Source organism: Aquila chrysaetos, chromosome 17 (genome assembly GCF_900496995.4).
Source record: "Aquila chrysaetos chrysaetos chromosome 17, bAquChr1.4, whole genome shotgun sequence".
In the NCBI taxonomy this organism is placed as follows: domain Eukaryota; kingdom Metazoa; phylum Chordata; class Aves; order Accipitriformes; family Accipitridae; genus Aquila; species Aquila chrysaetos.
In genome coordinates this window covers 4,791,792-4,810,525 of record NC_044020.1, presented here as the reverse complement: position 1 = coordinate 4,810,525, position 18,734 = coordinate 4,791,792, and the positions used below count along the sequence as shown (strand labels likewise).

At 42.1% G+C, this 18,734-nt stretch overlaps 1 protein-coding gene across 6 annotated transcripts in view; it reads left to right on the top strand.

The window, feature by feature from the left end:
* Positions 1-18,427, top strand: part of BTBD11 (BTB domain containing 11) — a 192,181-nt gene extending 173,754 nt beyond the window's left edge. For all 6 annotated transcript variants that reach the window (XM_030040965.2, XM_041129618.1, XM_030040964.2 and 3 more), the window contains 2 exons: positions 109-222; positions 4,964-18,427. In XM_030040965.2, the coding sequence (XP_029896825.1) occupies positions 109-222; positions 4,964-5,173 (324 nt within the window). In that variant the 3' untranslated portion in view covers positions 5,174-18,427. The remainder of the gene's footprint in view (positions 1-108; positions 223-4,963) is intronic.
* The last annotated feature ends 307 nt before the right edge of the window (positions 18,428-18,734 follow it).

Below are 18,734 nucleotides of genomic sequence, written 5' to 3'. Positions count from 1 at the left end.
TGAAGCAGGGGGAGAGGAAAAAATATAATGAAACAGTAAAGAAGCAAGCTCCGATTCTGTACGCTCAGGAGTTTTGACTATTTTCTTCCTTGCTTTTTTTTTTTTTAGCTTCTCTCTGCTGCTAAATTTTTCCAGCTTGAAGCTTTACAACGACACTGTGAGATCATTTGTGCAAAAAGCATTAATACAGAAAACTGCGTGGATATTTATAATCATGCGAAGGTAAAAATAACCACATATGCTTTTATGTTATGTGTCTGTTGTCATACTCATAGGTCAGTTTTATGATAAATAGTGATAGTTTGTTATTTTTTTAAGATTTGTCTTTTACTGGGACTGAGTGGCTAGTAGGTACCTAGCATAGTGACAGTCCTAAACCATGTAGTGTAAGAGCAGCCGTGGCAACTGCTCACCCCCTTCTCCAAGTGCTTCAAACTCAATTTGCGTGTACCACCATGTGGCAGACCTATCCCTTATCATGGCAACCCAAACTGCTGAGTTATTCAACAGGAATCACCTAACTGAATAAGACACCTCTCTTTCACCTTCCAAGCTGCATTTTCCCATTACAATTCCCTGTTTTCTCCTGCCTGAAGCCCACTGGGGTGATATACTCAATGCTGGCGACAGCTTGTCAATATATAAAAACGCCACATTGTCAAAGTGCAATGTCTCCGAGCCGTGCAAGGATGGTAATGAGAATTTTATGTCTTGGAGAGGAGAGATTCACAGCTTCTTATTGGAATCAAATTACTTACTTAGCTTGTGAGGGGGCCTAAGTCATTAGGCATAAAAGCATAGCATTTTTTGACCTAGAAAACCTATTTTCGCTCATTGATAGAGGTGGTTGCCACATTGATTAGTTTCAGTTTTTCTCCTCCTCATGTGTGCTTAGTAGTTAGACTTTCAGTTGGAAGATGGAAATGACACACAAATAGTTGCAATGACATATTTTTAAAGCATTCCTTAGATGATTTTTTTTCTGTAACTTACATGCTCTATACAAAAGATAAAACGGTGCAGCATGACACGGAGGTTTGATTGAACAGAGTAATCCTGCAGATTGCTCCAAACCCCTGCAGATCTGACCTCCATTCCCATCATCAGGTATTTCCTACAGAGAGTAGTAATGTTAGGTCTTGATGTACAGATAACGGGCAATCAGTGTTTGAAATAGCATAAAGTTCCACCTATAAAATGAATAAGAAATGAGGTGTATCTGCAGTTCCATTTATTGTAATAGGAAAAAAAAAAACAGCAGTGCAGGAATCTTTTGAAAAATATTTCATTTATCTCCTAGCTCATGTGGGAACTTCTCGATTTGTATTACTGTTACTAAAAGTAAAACGAATAATTTTGTTTTAAAATCACATGTTTTCTTTGAATTGTGAAACATGGCTTGTTATTTACATCCTGATTGAAGAAAATTTTTACATGGAGCTTTAGACCTGTGTGAGGGACTTGTACGCTGCTGATGCTGGGACTGAACAAACCCAGTGACTAAATCCAGCTCCTCGTTTGCCTGTAAGGGCCCCAGCCTGCAAGTTTTTTGCCTGCATCTCCCAGTGGAGGCAGTGGAAATGGTATACTTGAGAGGCTTTTACGGCCAGGGTTGTGTTTGCACTGACGCGGGTAGTGCATTGCAGAGATAGCCAAGCTAGCTGTGAATGAAATCTTAACTTCTGGAATCAGTTAAGCCACATCACCCTAGAGCTCTGTCTGCGTGGGCTAATTTACCCCGCTTCCAGTAAATTACCAGGGCTAAGCTTCATACTGCTACAGCTAGAAGGTTTCCAGGACCTGAACTCACACATTTAAAGCTAGTTCAGATACCTCTCTATTATGCTGTCTGCAGAGCAGAGAAGACACTTCATCTTTTTGCTCCCAGTCTGTGTGATGTGCAGGTGATTAATCTGAGCACAGATCGTTCTGCCCGGAGTGCTCCTGTCACACAGTAGCTTCATTTGTTTGTTATGTGAATACGAGATAATGCTATGTGGCGGAAGAGGCCAGATGGTCCTGATGAGCCAGGGGAGCTCACAAGCGGTTCAAGCGCAGCTTGCCAGCCAACTGTCTGCTTTGCCGTGTTGCTCTTTGAAGTGTGGAAAAAGCTCATGTTAGACCGCTGTGAGGATGGGAATAAAGTGAGCACGTACCGAAGCCAGGAACCACCACATCAGCCAGGAGCAGGTTTTGAGTACCTTGCTCCCATTGCAGGTACCATTTCTAGTCCTTGCTATTTTACAAGCTCAGCTGTACCTGCAGGAACTCAGGCGATGCTGAGACCTGCCTTTCCAAATGGAGAAGTGCGAGCAGGTTGGCCCAGAGACACATGGAGCACGGTCTTTGTCATCGTGATTGAGAGAAAGATATGATTTGGTGGAAGCATAGCATGAAGTGAGAACAGATTTGGAAAGCTGTGGTGGGGGCCTAGGTTGTAGAACAGTGTTTAGCAAGGTGGTGAGCTGCGTAAAAGGAGCTGTAGGAACAAGAGATTGAGACCCTGGGTTAAAGAAGTGAAGTACCGGTAGGAAGGTGAGACAATGTGGATTTGGTCACATTTGCAATTTGAAAGCTGAACTGAGAGTATTAAAAACTTTATGGGCTTTCCGTTCTTAAAATGGCAACATAGGAACGTAGAATACCAGGTTGGAAGGGATCTCAAGGATCATCTGGTCCAACCTTTCTTGGCAAAAGCACAGTGCAGACAAGATGGCCCAGCACCCTGTCCAGCTGAATCTTGAAAGTGTCCAATGTTGGGGAATCCACCGCTTCCCTGGGGAGATTATTCCAATGGCTGATTGTTCTCACTGCAAAATTTTCCTCTTGTGTGCAGTCAGAATTTCCCCAGGAGTAACTTGTACCCATTACCCCTCGTCTTTTCCATGTGACTCCTTGTAAAAAGGGAGCCTCCATTTTCTTTGTAGCCACCCTTTACTGGAACATGGTGATAAGGTCTCCCCTAAACCTTCTTTTCTCAAGGCTGAACAAACCCAGTTGTCTCAGCCTTTCCTCATGTGGCAGGCTTCCCAGTCCTTTGATCATCTTTGTGGCCCTTCTCTGGACCCTCTCCAGTCTGTCCACAGCTTTTTTGCATAGTGGGAACCAAAACTGTACACAGTATTCCAGGTGTGGCCTGACAAGCGCTGAAGAGAGTGGGATTATGACTTCTTTATCTCTGCTGGTGATGCTCTTGCTGATGCAACCCAGCATCCTGTGGCTTTCTTTGCCGCAGCAGCAAACTGTTCACTCATATTGAGCTTGTCGTCCACCAGGATCCCCAGGTCCCTTTCCACAGAGCTGCTCCCCAGCTGGGTAGATCCCAGCCTGTGCCGCACTCCTGGATTATGTTTTCCCAGGTGCAAGACCTTACGCTTGTCCTTGTTGAACTTCATAAGGGTCTTGTTAGCCCACTCTTCCAGCCCGTCCTGCAGGGTGGCTCTCCCTTCCAAAGTGTCCGCTTCCCCGCTCAGTTTGGTATCATCAGCAAACTTCATCAGGGTACACTTGATCCCATCACCCAGATCAATTACGAAGATATTAAACAGCTTTGGGCCCAGCATCTGAAAAGGCAGTCATTTGACAAGTATCACTTTAAGGGTTTCATTTTTCAAAGCCTTTGTCACTGTTCTTTACTCCCAGAAAGAAATGAACTGGGCAAATTGGATTTATAATGGTGATTGATTAGTTACTGCTAGATACTAGTTGTGTTTTATATGAATGCCCCCAAACTCCCAACAAAATCATTTGGAGTTTCAAATACATGCCTAAAACACTCAGCACTTGCACAGATTGCAATCTGGGCCTCAGAACAAATCTGAAAAAGAAAAAAAAAGTACGTTATTTCCTCAATCTCATAAATATATTGAAGTAATGAATAGGGATGAATGGCATTTCGGAGAAGAATACAGATTCACACATATGCTGTCACATCCAGGTGCAAAATAATGCACTCGTAAGTTGATGAAAACTTGCATGTTGGAAATCAAGTTAAATTCATTCATTTTCCTTGGGAAGACAGGTCCTACCTAGCTCTAATCTGTATTTTCTTTTTTTCCCTTTTTTTTTATTTTTTAGCAATTTCCATTCTTAGTTCTGAACGTGATAAGGTGGCAGTGGGCAACACTGCTGTGTAGTTGTTCCAGTCTGGACCCAAAGCTATGCAATGCCCCAGCAGTTCTGGCCCTTCAGGCTGCACCTCGCAGCCAAGGGTTCCTGTTTTACTCAGAGCTTGGAGCTAGCAGGAGCTGACCTGGGCAGGAGGATGGGCTGAGCACTGCTCTCTACACTTGCATGGCTTATCGTTACACCTAGAGTGGAATAGCACGGCTATACTCTTTGTATGACCACAGGATCTAGCCAGTGGGTGACGACCGGTACGGGTCACCCATCAAATGACCAGTACGGGTCATTTAAGGTTTGCTCATACATTACAGTATCCCTGCCTATTACCCTGACACAGTGTCCAACGTAAGGGAGATACTGACCGCCCCAAACCACGTGCTCTACAAACCTCCATTTCTCCTCAAAGCATGAAACTTTGCATGACAGGTTTCTGCAGTCATATGTCCCATCCTTGCTAAGGATGGCGTTCGTGAAACTTGGTCTGTAGTATGTTTTCCCAAACCTGTAGTTTTAGGGTGTAACTTCGAGCATGAAATCATGGGTCTGCTGAACTCTGTGGCAAAAATCCCACCAATTTCCAAGGGAGCAAAGCTTCAGCCCCTGGAAGTTTGTTTCCTGAACAACGAGGGCTTTATAACATGGAATTGTTATCAGAATCATCAGCATAAAATACTGTTTGATTAACTCCTTCCCCTCCACGCATATATATCCATAAGTGTTACTGTGCCTGTCTGAAAGGCTTATTTTGTGTATTTGTTTGTGTGCAGCTCTTATGCACTGTATTTGCTGAGTGGGTTTTATCAGAATGGTTATCTTTCTCTAATTTCACTTCTTGTAGTTTCTCGGAGTGACAGAACTTTCTTCCTATTGTGAAGGCTACTTTCTAAAAAATATGATGGTCCTCATTGAAAACGAAGCTTTCAAACAGCTGTTGTATGACAAGAATGGAGAAACGTCTGGTCAAAATGTACTACAGGACTTACAGAGGACGTTGGCCACAAGGATTCAGTCAATTCATTTGTCTTCTTCAAAGGGCTCCATTGTGTAAAGCTGAGGAAGACGGTAACCCTCTAATAAAGACCCTGCAAGTTAAGTCTGCTGTTGCAGTTGCTTAATCCCGTTGCAGTTGCTTAAATGACTACAAAAAAAAAAAAAATTTAAAAATTCTACTTCGCATCCAAATAGTTCTGTTTTGGCCAAAGGTGCTGTGCTGGGACTGCAGCCCCGTTTGGATGAGGGAATATAGAAAACAAAGCTCCTCCGTGTTTTTGAGCAAACGGGATATAAGAGTATCCAGTGAATCGCTGTTGTACTCAAATTCCGAACACACGCGCGTCGTCGTGCAGCTCGATGCCAACAAAAGCCAGAACTCACATCAGTGAACAGCAGAAGCCCCTGCCTGAGCAGTGGTGCAGGGAAAAACCCGAATTGACCGGTTAATCGTTTAAGGTGGATTTGTTCCAGTGTTACCCGTTTAAGAACTATATCTATCCTGGAGTCCATTATCTCGTGCATTTAAGAAATGTAAGAACTGTTATTGCTGTCGAGCAAAGGTCAACTGTATTAGAGAGTGGGTAAGACTGTTACAGCTGAGGAAATATACTGGCAGATTTTTAAGGGTGGGAACTTTTTAAATTGTTCATAAAAAATAACGGGGTGGCCTTGTAGTTTAAAAACTATTTCTTAAGCTTAAAATTTCATTTTCGACAGAGCTGTGTTTGAGAATCTATGTAACATGTTTTGTTTTTTTAAATGGTAAAATGTACATTGTGTAAACATATATATGATCAAGTTTTGCTTGTATTCTTTCCTAGGGTGGTATAATCTTGCCTAACAGGCTATGGTTACACCAAAGAGGTACATTACCCAGACTATCTCTAATACAGTAGTTGGGGGGGCAGGAGAACTGCATGCTACTCGTGATTTGGGGTTAAAAACAATGACAAACTCAACATGCATTTGCATGGTAACTGTACCTGTGAAATGTTACGTTTGTGCTTTGTTTCGCCAAGACAAATGCAATGTTACTTCTTGTCAAACTTCATTTGTGAAATTAGCATATTTTTTTATTTGGTGCGATTGGTTGTGATATGATACCCCTGGAGACCCTTCTCGAGATGCTGATTTCTGTTTGTTACAGTGAAGGGATAATAACAGATCTTTACTTCAGTAATGTGTTGATACTTTGCTACTGGCCAGAGATTGTGTCCAAGTTAGACTTTTTTAAATTATAATTAAATATGTACTATAGAATGATTTCTCACTGTATCCTGAGAATGTATAGGTTATCTACAATGCAGGGTTTGGGTGGGGTGGGATGGGGGATGTGATTTAATGTCAAAGCTTCATTTCTTTTGCAGCATATTGTTAGCAAGACAAATCGGCTACGTGCCACAACATTCCTGATGCTCTGTCTCTGAAAACCACAGCAAGAAGTAGGCAAAGATGTTGCCTTCTCCATGGCAAAGAGACATTAATATATTTATTTTCTAGCATGCTGTTCAGAAACTGTGCCCAGTTCATAGACTTTAGAAGTTTTATTTTGACAGTGCATGTTAACCTCTTGTTCTTTTGCTGAAGTATCTACGTCAGGTGCTCTTCAATGCCGATAGCTTTTGGCATGCTCAGAGAACACAGTTTTGGCTTTAGTAATCAACACGGTAGGAAGCTGTTTTATGACTCTGAGGTGTAAATCCTCCTGTGTGCTTGGTCTTTTAAAGCCTCTACAGTTCCTGCAACAAATTACAAAAATGTCTAAACTGTCATTAATGTCACAGAGACACAGTGTGTCAGTCAATTAGACTTTTGTTTTCTGCATAGTAGATGTTCACACAAGATGTTGTCTGGAACATTTAGGTAATGGCAACTTCTCTGTGAATGTTGCGATCTTAGAGAAGCGAGACCATGGTTGATGCAATAGCAACACGCAGGGGTGCTTGTGTCTTTTGGTGTGGTCCTCATCCATGGAAACCCATCCTTCTATGTCAATGATAACTGGATAGGAGCAGACCTGACCCCACAGCTTCATGGTTTAAAATAGCAAAATTTTTCAAACAGCAATCATGATACTAAAATTCTTCCCTTGGGTACATGCGTAGTGCCCAACGAAGTCACTGGGAGTTGCATACACATATATCTATCGGCAAAATGGCTTTTTCTGGGAAACATGCCCACAACTATGCTTGTGGATAGTCTGGCATCTAATGCTATAATGATAGCCACGGGTGTTGTGCCCCTGTTTCTAGCTCAAATCCTAACTGCGCTTTGGTAAGGGGATGTAGAGTCCTGTGTGCACAGGCTGCCCCTGGAAGGTGACGTCTTTTGGGCATTTTGTAGGAACCTGCCTGGACTCATTAGGAAGGAAACGCTGGTAACTGTGCTAGTTGTTCTGATGAGTTGAGAGTATCTGTGGTAACATCTACTGGTTTTCTTTCAGAGGTAAAGGGCTTAATATGTCCTTCAGTGGCCGTACGTGAACGGAGTGGTCAGTGTGTTTGGGCACTCAAAACCAAACACGAGCCAAAGGCTCTAGGGACAGAGCGCAGCTCCCTCCGAACACACGCTGCGCAAGTCTGCCGGCAGAGCTGCATCAGCCCGTGCATTCGTGTGTCCCGTTGCTCCTTCGGAGGCTTGTGAATCTGGATGGCTGAGCACAACAGAAAGCGTGGCACCCGCTGCTGCCACGAGATCTGCTTTGCTGGTGTCTAGCAAATGGTAGGAGAGAACAAGCCCCAAGAAGCTATCGTTCAAAGCTGTTACAGGAAGAGATTGCGGCTCTTGATTTATAAGGGAATAACTTTTGCCCTTCAGAACGCTGGTAGTCCCAAAGTCATAGACGTATAGCTGAAAGGAACCTTAAAAAAAAAGAATCATGACTCAATTCTTATTCGACCTGTGACTCCCATCACTTTTGCCAGAGGAAGAGCCAGCCCCTGTGTAACCCTGGCAGTTATTTCTCCTGGAAGTAGTCAGCAGACCTTTGTGGATCCACAGACCAGAGTTTGAAAACTGCGATTTTAGTCCACCTCTCCTGCTGTGAGGCTGGGTGAGGTCTAGCTGAACCACACCAGACAGTGTGCAGCTTGCAAGCTTTTGAAACGTCCAGCGACGGGCATCCATGATCTTCACCAACCTCATAATCAGAAGGTTTTCCTAAGAGACTATTTGGAATTTTTTTACTGCAAATTGAGCCACTTTTCCTTCAAGCCCTGATTGACAGGAGGAACAGATGATCTTACAAGATCTTCTTACAAGATTATTCTATGTATGAGAGGAATTATCCTACTTTCCTAGTTCCTTTGCTAGTATTTTCTAGGTCTCTGATTTTTCCTGGCATTCCCCTCATGACTCCCCAGTTTCCCCAAAATGCAGTACTCCCACAGGGGTTTTATACAGTAACAAGCAAAGCAGAGTAACTGTCTCCTGTGGTTTATGTAAAGCATATCAGAAAATATATCCTGCAATATTTTCTACAAGAACATCCCATGGCTGACTTTGATCTAGTCTGTCTTCTGTTATAATTCCTGGGTACTTCACTGCTGCTTTCCCAGGACTTCGCATTTTTATTTGTGCATTTGTTTACTATACCTTCCAAAGTATAACACTTTCAACTTGTCTTTAGTGCATTTGTTCTGCTTTAATTGGGGCAATTTCCCCACTTCATCAAGATCAATTGCAATTCTGATCCTGTCTTCTGGCCTGTTTCATAATCTCCAAACTTTATTGTATGTGGCTTCATGCGTGGATTTTTCATTCCATTAATCTGGGGCTGAGGGGGAAGGGCTCTATTGTCAATTTAATCTAAAAAGCAGTGTGAGTTTCGGCGGGTGCCCATGAATGCCATCACTATCAGATAAGGCTCTTTCCAGCAGAGCATTTTATTAGCATTTTTTAGAGAGATGTTGTTACCATCTTAGAAAATAAAAAGCCTTCTACTTCTTTAGTCTTTGTATGAGTTGCAATAATTTATGAATTTTGAGGGAAAATATTGCCTCCAATCTAGGTGAAATGGAAAAAAATACAACATCGTTAGAAAAACTTGTGATTTTCTTTTTCTTTCTTTCTTTCTTTTTTTTTTCAATCGTAACTTTCCAGCCTGTAATGTGTGGAGGGCTGTTTCGGTTCCTTTCCATCTGTCTTTTTTATACTAATCCACTGCTGTAATATTTGAGGACTTACAGGCATCCTGCCCCTGCCTCACTGCAGATCTTTCTTTCTGCCTCTCTACAAGGGTCCTCCCTTAGTTTCCAGAATTTCCTCACATTTTCACTTTGCCTCACGTGCTGCCAGTTTCCACACTTCCCAGTTTTTTTACTCTAGAGCCCTGCTGGATCCCTTCCCAAGCCCGGAAAGGGTATCTGTGTCCTCCTGAATGGGCAATTTTCCAATAATTGTCTTGAGAGCTGGGAAGAGAAAAGGATGGGGAATGTAGGAGGGCAGAGGTTTTAGACATCACAGAGAAGGGCTGGTATTCTTTTCACAACAAATTTCAGCACTGTCTACTTGTTTCTCAGATTTTCCCCTGATATATTCCTTACGCCTGCTGTCCTCTAAACACAGCTGGTGGCCAGATGCTCTCCATTCTGGAAAAGGGCCAGCTTTCTTAATGGCTAAGACTTTTTTTTTCCCCAGCTAAAACTTTGCCTGCTTGGTCCCAGCTTCGGAGTAGATTTGTGCAAATGTCTGTTAAAGACAGAGGAAACATCTTTAAAGAGGTGTGAAGGCTTAGTAGCCAGGCTTCTATTGGCACCAGTGAAAGCTGCTTGCTGAATCCTCCACGTGCTGCTTTTGACACTGAGCCTTTTCGTATTGAATATCCACTGGCTTCATACCAAACATTGCACAAGTCCTGGATGGGCTGCAGTGTGTGGTGTGCTCAGGGCTTTCGGAAATTCTAGTTTTGTTTCAGAGTGTAGCACAATGTGCTGCTCTTTGAAGATTAAAAGAAAAAAGGGAATTCCTCAGTTTGTTCTGAAATAAAGTGCTCTGAGGTGGTGCAGTGAGAAAAAAGAGAGGGCATCTCTTCTTCCCCCCTTGTACCTGTCTAAAATCAGAGGAGGGTTCTGTAATGGCATGCAGTGCAACTCTAGGTCTGTGAGGACTCAGGCATACAGGACCCTCTTTAAGTGGGGTTTTTGTGTTCAGGAAAAATACAGGTGGTGGTAAAGTTCACACATCCACATACTCAAGGCAAGGCTCAGGCCATCCTAGAGAAAAAGCCACTCCTAGTACTCTTTGTGGGTTAAATCCTAGGAGAAGCTGAGAACCTGCAGAACTTGTCGAAGTCAGTTGCAGGTATTTGGTGTCCCTCAGGAGCTGACTCTTGTCTTAAAAATATTGCTGCAAGATGACATCCTGAAGCCTGCATTCACTAAAGCTGCCTCTGAAGTTAGTGGATGAATTTTTTTGTTTGAAGAATGAGAGTTACCTAAAGTCAAAGACTTGAAGATAGTTCGTTTGACAAAGTGTCTTTCATGTGAGGCTCTGCAAGCGCTTTACAGAAATGAAGGGCCTGATGTTGCTTTCGTCCTCTGGCCCAGAGATCTTGAAAGAGATAAGCATTTAAAAAGCTGCTTAGGATTTGTCCTAATGTTTAATACACCAGCTTGCAGAAAGTTAGCCTTGAAATAGCAGTCAAATAATATCTGAAACCCCCATAGACGAGCACATCACTAATTTTAGATGTCTGCCTACAAGCACAACATTTATATCTCTAACTCGCAGCACTTCCAATCACATCTTCCATACATTTATAACAAAATTAATGTTTTGTTATTTTTTAAACTTGTTATTTATTTTGAGGTAGGGACCGTTACCTTCAGTGGGTGAAAACTGAGGCTGCCCACTGACCAGATTATCACATTTTCAGTAGAATTGCACCTGACCTACCATTTATAACTGGCCTCCAAGGGCAAAAAATAGCAAAGCTGAGTCTTCAGCTGTGAGTCAATGATCCGTGAGTTCAATGAGACCGCTGCTGAAAACATTACAAATGCAATGCCCAAAGCAGAAGGAAAATCTGGAAACCCGCAGAAGCTAATGGGCATTTGTCAGCTGCCTTCACTGAGCCCGAGAACTGGGGAAGCAAGCTCAGTGTGGATAGGAGGGGGGTATTCAATTTCTTTTTGTTGCCATTAAACTGTCATTCTTTCGGCTTGGTTCAAGGTTCCTTGCATGGAACAGCTATGGATGGCCTAGTGTGTGTTTATCTTAGGTGCATGCAGAGGGCTCAAAATGTGGTATCTCATGTTCTCAAGTCAGTAGTCTCAGTACACGATGTTTTTTGTGCTTTGCTTGGACTGCTTGTCACTAAAACACCCAGGAGACATGGCAGCAACTTAAAAGAGAGGTTGCATTGGCTGGATAGGTTAAATTCTACAAACATCTTGTGTTTTGCAAGCTGTGTTGTTTAGCTGACTAAATCTGTCCACCTGATTGTACGTAATGTACCAGAACAGCAATTTTGGTGTTTGTTTTCCTTTGGAGAGGCATTTTTCATCCTTCTTCAGGCTTACAGTTTTGTTCTTTCATCCTGAAGAGGTGATGACACTGTGTGAACGGGCATGCTTAGATTAGGCACAGGTTTCTGTCTGTGTTGGATGGCACGCTAACGAAGAGGTCTCGGTAAGGGAAGAGGATTAGGTACAAGAATTTGAATGTCTAATCCCAGATCTTTGCCTTGGATTCCAGAGGTATAGTGTTCCCCTTTTCCTGCTTCATTTGTTCTCCCAACTCAGAGCTTCCATGAAATCGGCGGGGAGGGCAGAAGGCAGGGCAGGAGGAGAGGAGGAAGCAGCCCCATCTCCCAGCCCTTGCTCGGCATCCCCAACCAGCCCAGTTGGCTCCGGTCTCTTCAGAGCTCACACAGAGGGTTTGCTTGGTCCCACTGCTCAGATATGGCCATGGAGCTCTAGCAATTGGCAGTTTTTCTTTGTCCTTATAAATATCTCCAGTGCCGCAGCTGCAAGATCAAATTTGCCTGAACCCCTTTGTGTGTGGTTAACTTTGGTCTTTCCACTTCCCATCATCTCTGCTGCTGTGTTTTCATTAAAACTTCCATTACTCGGCTTTGCCCAGCACAGTGAGAGGCAATCTTGTTTCTTATTGCCTTTCTAAAGCAAACAAAGACAGGGAAAAAAACTCCCTGAAATACCCAATCAGAAATCATTCATGGTTTAAAATAAGCCACATTAGAAAATGGAGATGCTCAGACACACAAAAAAAAGAAAGCCACTTTAGAAAAAGCCAGTGTGTTAGGAGGTCATTTTAATTAATTAAGGTCAAAGCCTTAACACCTCATATGTTCTGGCAGGGACGGATTAACATGGTTCAAAACATCTGGACTTGTTCAAGCCACAGGTTCAAGAAGAGTCCAGCCTTACCCTTTCCCCTTCCCAGCAGTGGATAAATTGACTATCCTATAGCTTAGTACGTGAGAGGCTTTCAAATGAGCCTTTCCAAAGTCTGGTTCTCCCTGTTCTGCGTAGCTTTTAAAGAGCTCACAGCACATCTGCGGGCTGAGATTTGCTCCTGAGCACGGTCGAAAGCCCCTGCGCCCCAGCGCTGGCTGCGCCTCACTGGGGCAGAAGGTAGGAAGGAGCACAGGAAGCCCCTGGAGCCTCATCGGAGTGAAAGCTGCTTCCCCAGCGTCCGAGCATTCACTTGATCAAATACCCTGCTTCACTGCTCAAGCCTGGGTAGACCACTGATAGACAAATTTGGGACAGTCGGTTCAATACCTTGGGAACTGATTTTTGCCTTGCAATTATTGAGCCAGTGACTAATTGTGCCATTTGGGGACGTGGTAAAATGTGCAGTCTTCCTTGAGTTGTGAGTTTATGTCTATCCATTGAAGAATACAAGGACTAAAGGAAAGTATCTGAGAGCTTCTTGACCTCATGTTCCTGGCTAACTTCCAATTAATACTAGAAAAACTCGACCTATTTTAAGTCCCATCAGTACCTTTTGACCAGTATGTTGCTTCTGGTCTGTATTTCTCTGAGTGTTGCAGCTGCTGTACAGCCGTATGTGCTGTACCAGTGGGGAGTAATGGTGCCTGAGCATTATGCATACAGTAAATAAGTAAATCCCACTCTCTGCAATGCAGGACGTTCCTTCCACTGGTCTCCTCAGCATGATGTGGAAGGTTGAATAATGCATCTCTGGTGTTTAAAGCCCCAAGATAAAGTCAATGCTCTCTTTCCCCACTCTTTCTTCACTCTGCCAGCTTACCACACAGCAGAGGGATCCGGATCCTGCGTTTTTTGAATCGTAGGGAAGACCAGTAGAAAAAAAACCACAGGAAATACAACATTCTCTCACACACACATACACACAGCCAGTAACAGGTGGGCTGCTAGAGTGTCCTTGAGTCCTGCTCACCTGAAAGCTTGTTGTAATGCCATTTGTGCATTAGTTATCCTCAGAGCAGGCTTTTGGTTAGGTTGAAGTCTGGAAAGCATCTCAAGTCATTGAGGACGGAAGTGGCGTTGTAAAATAATTTGTTCTGTATCATCCAAGCCGTGCATTTTCTGCTTCTTTGTGGGTTTTAGTGTTGTGTTGGTTGGTTTGGGTTTTTTTTAGGGAAGAAAAGGTTAAGCATATGTAATGCTTTGGATTTTCTGTCCATGGTTATCTTTGTGTGTTTGTATGTGCGAGAGAGAGGGAGAGAGAGACGGACAGTAAATAGATCTACAGGATATGTTACGAGGCGTGAAATCATGTTTGTAGTGAGTTTTCTTGTTAATGACAGTGAGCCTTCCTTGATGCTAGGCATTAATGCAGTATCCATTAGTGCAGCTAAACCTCCCTCTGCTCCACTTTCCCAACTGGGTTTCATTTTGTACCTAGTTTAGCATTTATAAATATTTGATACAAAGTTCAAGAAGTAATTTACATGTTAAATGAAAGATATATGAATGTTCTAGGAAAAATACAAGTTAAGATGCTACTATAACATCTTTCACAAACCAAACATGAAAGCATGATGAAATTTGCCCCATTAAAATCGCTGGAAGCCTTTTTATTGATTTTTCTAGTCTGTGGATTAGGTCTGTTTTCCATCTCTCTTTCATACTATGTCACCTTTGAAGTCTTTGCACATCTTGCACTTTCCAAGCCGAATGCATATCTGTAATTAGAAAACACAATCTTGATCTTTAAATGGGGAAGCAATCCTTCCTCTGTCATCCACTTCTGAAGGGCTGGTTTTGTATCTTTATGTTTACCATTGAAAACAACAGCTGAATGGGGAAATCCCAGTGCGAGCATCCTGAAAAGACGAAGAGCTAGCACTGTCTGTGGGAAAACTCTTTGCTTCCTTCCTCCCTCTTCACATCCACTCCCACTTGTCCCTAAGATGTCTTTGGACTTAGAGCTAGAAAAGAAAAATGAAAACAAGAGGAAAGGATATGCTAGAAATAAGATGGTTTCTAGAACAGTGCAGAACCATCAGGTGTAATCTTGGGTTTTTGCAGGTTTTAGGCAGACTCCTAATTGCATTTGTTACGATTGTTATGAATTTGGGTTTGGGTTTTTTTCTAGCAGAGTAGTTTTGTTTGCTGCTGTCCATTGTTGAGGTTGTATGGGAAGGTTTCACTTCATTTTTATTGAGAAACAAATGAAAGATCACACAACCCAACAGTAATCATCAGCAAACACAGAGATATTGTCCTCCATCCCACAGCTGTAGCTTAAATGCTGGTTTGTGGCTTCACAGGCATGTTTGAGGTCATCTACAATTAACAACACAGGTGAAACTTCCTTCCCCTTTGCTTATCCATTTATGGTGGATAAAAATAAAATAGCAGAGAGTCAGAGTATAGACAATAGGATGGCAGATGTTTTTCAATAGAGAAAGAGTATAGCTAAGAAATACAAATGTTTCTGGAACCAAATATTTTTCCTCAAAAAGACAGATAGACATCTGTAGCTCGTTCGAAGATGTCAGTCTCTCAAGTCTGTTAGATGCTTTTGAAAATTGCCTGTTTCGTGCTGTTAATGTTCCAGAGCAAACCGTTCCACTGAAGACACTAACTGAGGGTGCTCTGAAACGAGGTAGAAGGGAATGTATTTATGGACCTCAGCCATAATTTGAAGCAGCAGCTTTTGTCCACTGTGTCCACAACTTGAACTTTATTTTAAAATGTGTGTTTGTATTTAAATTCTTTTGATTTTTTTTAATTACTGTTTTTAAAATGAACATAAGTTTCTCTTGAGTATAATGTATTCAGTGAGCAAGATCAGAAACCTTTACGTGTTCTGTCACATAATCAGGTCTTTAGCATAAAGGTTGGGAAAACTCTGAAAGCATCTTCTCGAAGCGCACTTTAGGCTATCTTAAACCCCATTCTGTCTGATGCTGATCCTTTTAAAATCTCCAGTGAGAGTATGATTCGTTTGTCGTTGCTAGATGTCATTTTGTTAACACTGTACAAAGGCAGGGCAGCATGTGAAACCAGCAAGTTGGTTTTTTAGTATTGTATTACTCTGAAAAAGAGAAAAACTAACCAGATCTTTCTTTCTAGTGTGAAATACTCTCCTTAGATTGAGAGGACATGTGCAAATCCTCTGCTTTGAATGCCTCATTATAATCAAGTTACAAAATGGAAGAAAATGGTATTAGGAAAAGATTTTTGAGAAACTTAGCTCCAGTGGTGCAGAACATGCACTTGTTAAAGTCTGCTCTCTCTCTCTCATGAAGTCAGTGGGAATCTTTAATGGGAGTTACTGCAAGGCTGTATGGTTTTTTTAATGCACTAGCAGATATAATTTCCCATCCAGTCATCTGCACAGTTGTGGTTGGTACACCATAAAGGCTGAAGGCCAAATCCTGCTGTCATTGCACACAGCAGCCCTACTTCAGCAGGGATCATAAACATGTACTTATGTTACATGAGTTAGTTGCACAATTTTGAGGTTTTTGCTGAAGAGAAATGGGAGAGGGTAGGCTTTCCTTCTGCTCGTTGATCACAGGCTTTGTGTTTCCAATGACTTTATTAGAAGCATCATATATTTACATGCTGCAGAATGAGGCCTGCATGGGGTGGGAAAGATTTTTATGAGTTTAGACCTGCCTAAGAAAACATCAACCATTCTAATTTTAGACAAGTTGCATTCCATATCCGTCTGTTTAGTGGATCAGTCTGATGTTTACTGCTTAGTAAATTACATTTAGTCTTTTTTTTTTTTTTAAGTTTCCTTGAGGGCTTTGCCTGCCATCAGCTAGTGTAAAATAGTGCCAAGGACTTCCAGACATACCCTTAGAGCCAAACTGTGCTAGCTTCACATACCACAGTCCCATCAAAAGCAAGGAAAGCTGGACTGGGCACATGAGCTGCAAACCCCCCGATGTCCAGTTACATGTCCTGCCTCGCTTCGTAGAGATTGATGACTTCCTGGAAAAAAAACACATGGTGCCAATTCACCCCAGTTAAAAATGTATTGAAGTCAAGGAAATTATATTAGACATGACTGTAGTCTACCAATTCCCGTCCTGTGCATAGGCAGAACTCCAAGGGAAAGTAATGGGAGTTTCCGTTACGGAGTTTGCAGAACGAAGCCTACGTAATGAACTATGACAAAATGTCAACTTTGTGTAAACTCTCCTGGTGGGTGTGTATAAAGGTTTTTAAGAAATCTTCATTGGAACACACCAGAGAATAATAAAGTTGCACCTTGATAGAATAGCTTTATATGTATATACTCTATGTAAATTTTAAACCAGAGGATACGTGTCATTCCTTGTACATATCTGACTAGAACGGTGGCAGTGCTGTGCACTGCTGTTTAGGAGATCCAGATTCTCCAGTCTTGGGTTTCCAACTGTAAAGGCTGCAGGAGACTGCTTGGGACCAGCCAAAACATAGGATGGATAGATGCTCACCACCCACTGCTTAGAAATGAAGGAGCAGGAATTGGAACAGATGTTGGCTATGGAGAAGATTGCTTGCCTCCACTCCTGGCTAAAGGACAAGTGCCTCCTTTGCTGTCGTCTCCAACAGAAGTGATTTATGGTCAAAGAGTGTGGAGAACATTCAGAGCCCTACTTGGATCAGTCTTTCATAGGGGTCTGAGCTTATAAGGAACCCACACTGCTGGCGTAACATGGGAAGGTCCACGAAAAAGCAGTGTGTATATACATCTACCTATCTGTCTGTCTGTTATCTAATAGCCCAGTGTTTCTGTATTGAATGGTTTCAGTAACCTGTAAACAAGTGATTGCTCCTGTTGTGTTACTGCTTTGAAGTTCTTTGCATGCACTCTGGCATATAATTCTTTAAGAAGAGAAATTATACATATTATATATATATATTGTAGCTTGCAAAATATTCATGTTGAAGAGCCATGTTTTGTGCAAATTGTACATTTATGTTGTGAGCAATATTGCAATATGAACTTTTATTAGTTGTTGGCATTAAAACATGTTTTTATTGATAGTAAATTTGTCACATTATTTTTGAGCGTATGTATGTATCCCAAGCTTTCAAACTCAGGCATTAGATCAACTACTGAAGGAGACTTTTTCTGTGCAGTAGAAATAGCCCAGGCTTTCAGTAAATAGGCAGGTATGCAAGTCCCATTCTGTTTAACCCAAGTTGCAAGGCTGATTCTTCATGCAGTTTATCAGGCCAATACTTCTCTTTTGTCAGTGCTGGAATTCGTGTTTGGTATGAGGATGCTGTTGCCCTCATTTATAACAGAACTAAAACCCCAACCTTGCAAAACAAAGTGCTTAACTCCTACTGCCCTCTGTCTCTGCAGGTGCTTCAATATAAATACAGTGAGGACTTAAGAACCTTCCAATTTCCTGCCGGATAGCCAATGTTATATTTTCAGATGTTCATGCTACATAGTTTTCAATTTAGGGGCTAGATAAAGTGTAATACCACTATGGCTTTAGGAAAGCTACAGTGTTTGGAGCTTGACCTTGAAACTTTTACCTGATTTCTGAACATCATTGGTGGCTTTGTTTGCTCAATGTTTACCTCTGAGAAATGTATGCTATTGATTTAAATGTTTAATATATTGACTGCCTTTTTTGTATATTTGTTATCATAAAGATTTGGTTTAAATGCTAACAATTGTGGTCTATTTTCAGACTTTAAATAACATACGGTTCTGTATTTGGAAGGCAAAGTTATTAATGAATATAGCAATTTGGTATTTTATTCCTATTTTATACAGCTGCCCCCATAGGTTATTATCAGATGGCAATGAATATTGCTGAACAGCAGGTGGAACTCCTTTGAGCGTGTTTATGAGCCATCTCTGTTCAATAAAAATTCCATTGTTTTCTAGCCTAGGAAATGGCTGCTGTGAGTGTTTTTGTTGTTTCTTCTCCTCTTCAGGTGTTTCTCAATGTACTTCAAACAGCAGCAGGACTGGGCTTCTCCCAGGAACCACACGCATTCAGGATTTTACATCTGGAAGTCCTGGTGCTGTTTCCCCCATACAGTGCTGTCAGCATGGTTGCTGTGCGTGTGAAGAAGTGACACAAAGTCTGTTCCCAAAACTTCTCTCTGAGCCCTGATCTGGCAAAAAATGGGCATGTAAGACCAGGGAATGGAGCTCCGTGGTGCTTAAAATTAAGCATCTGCAAATGCATCATA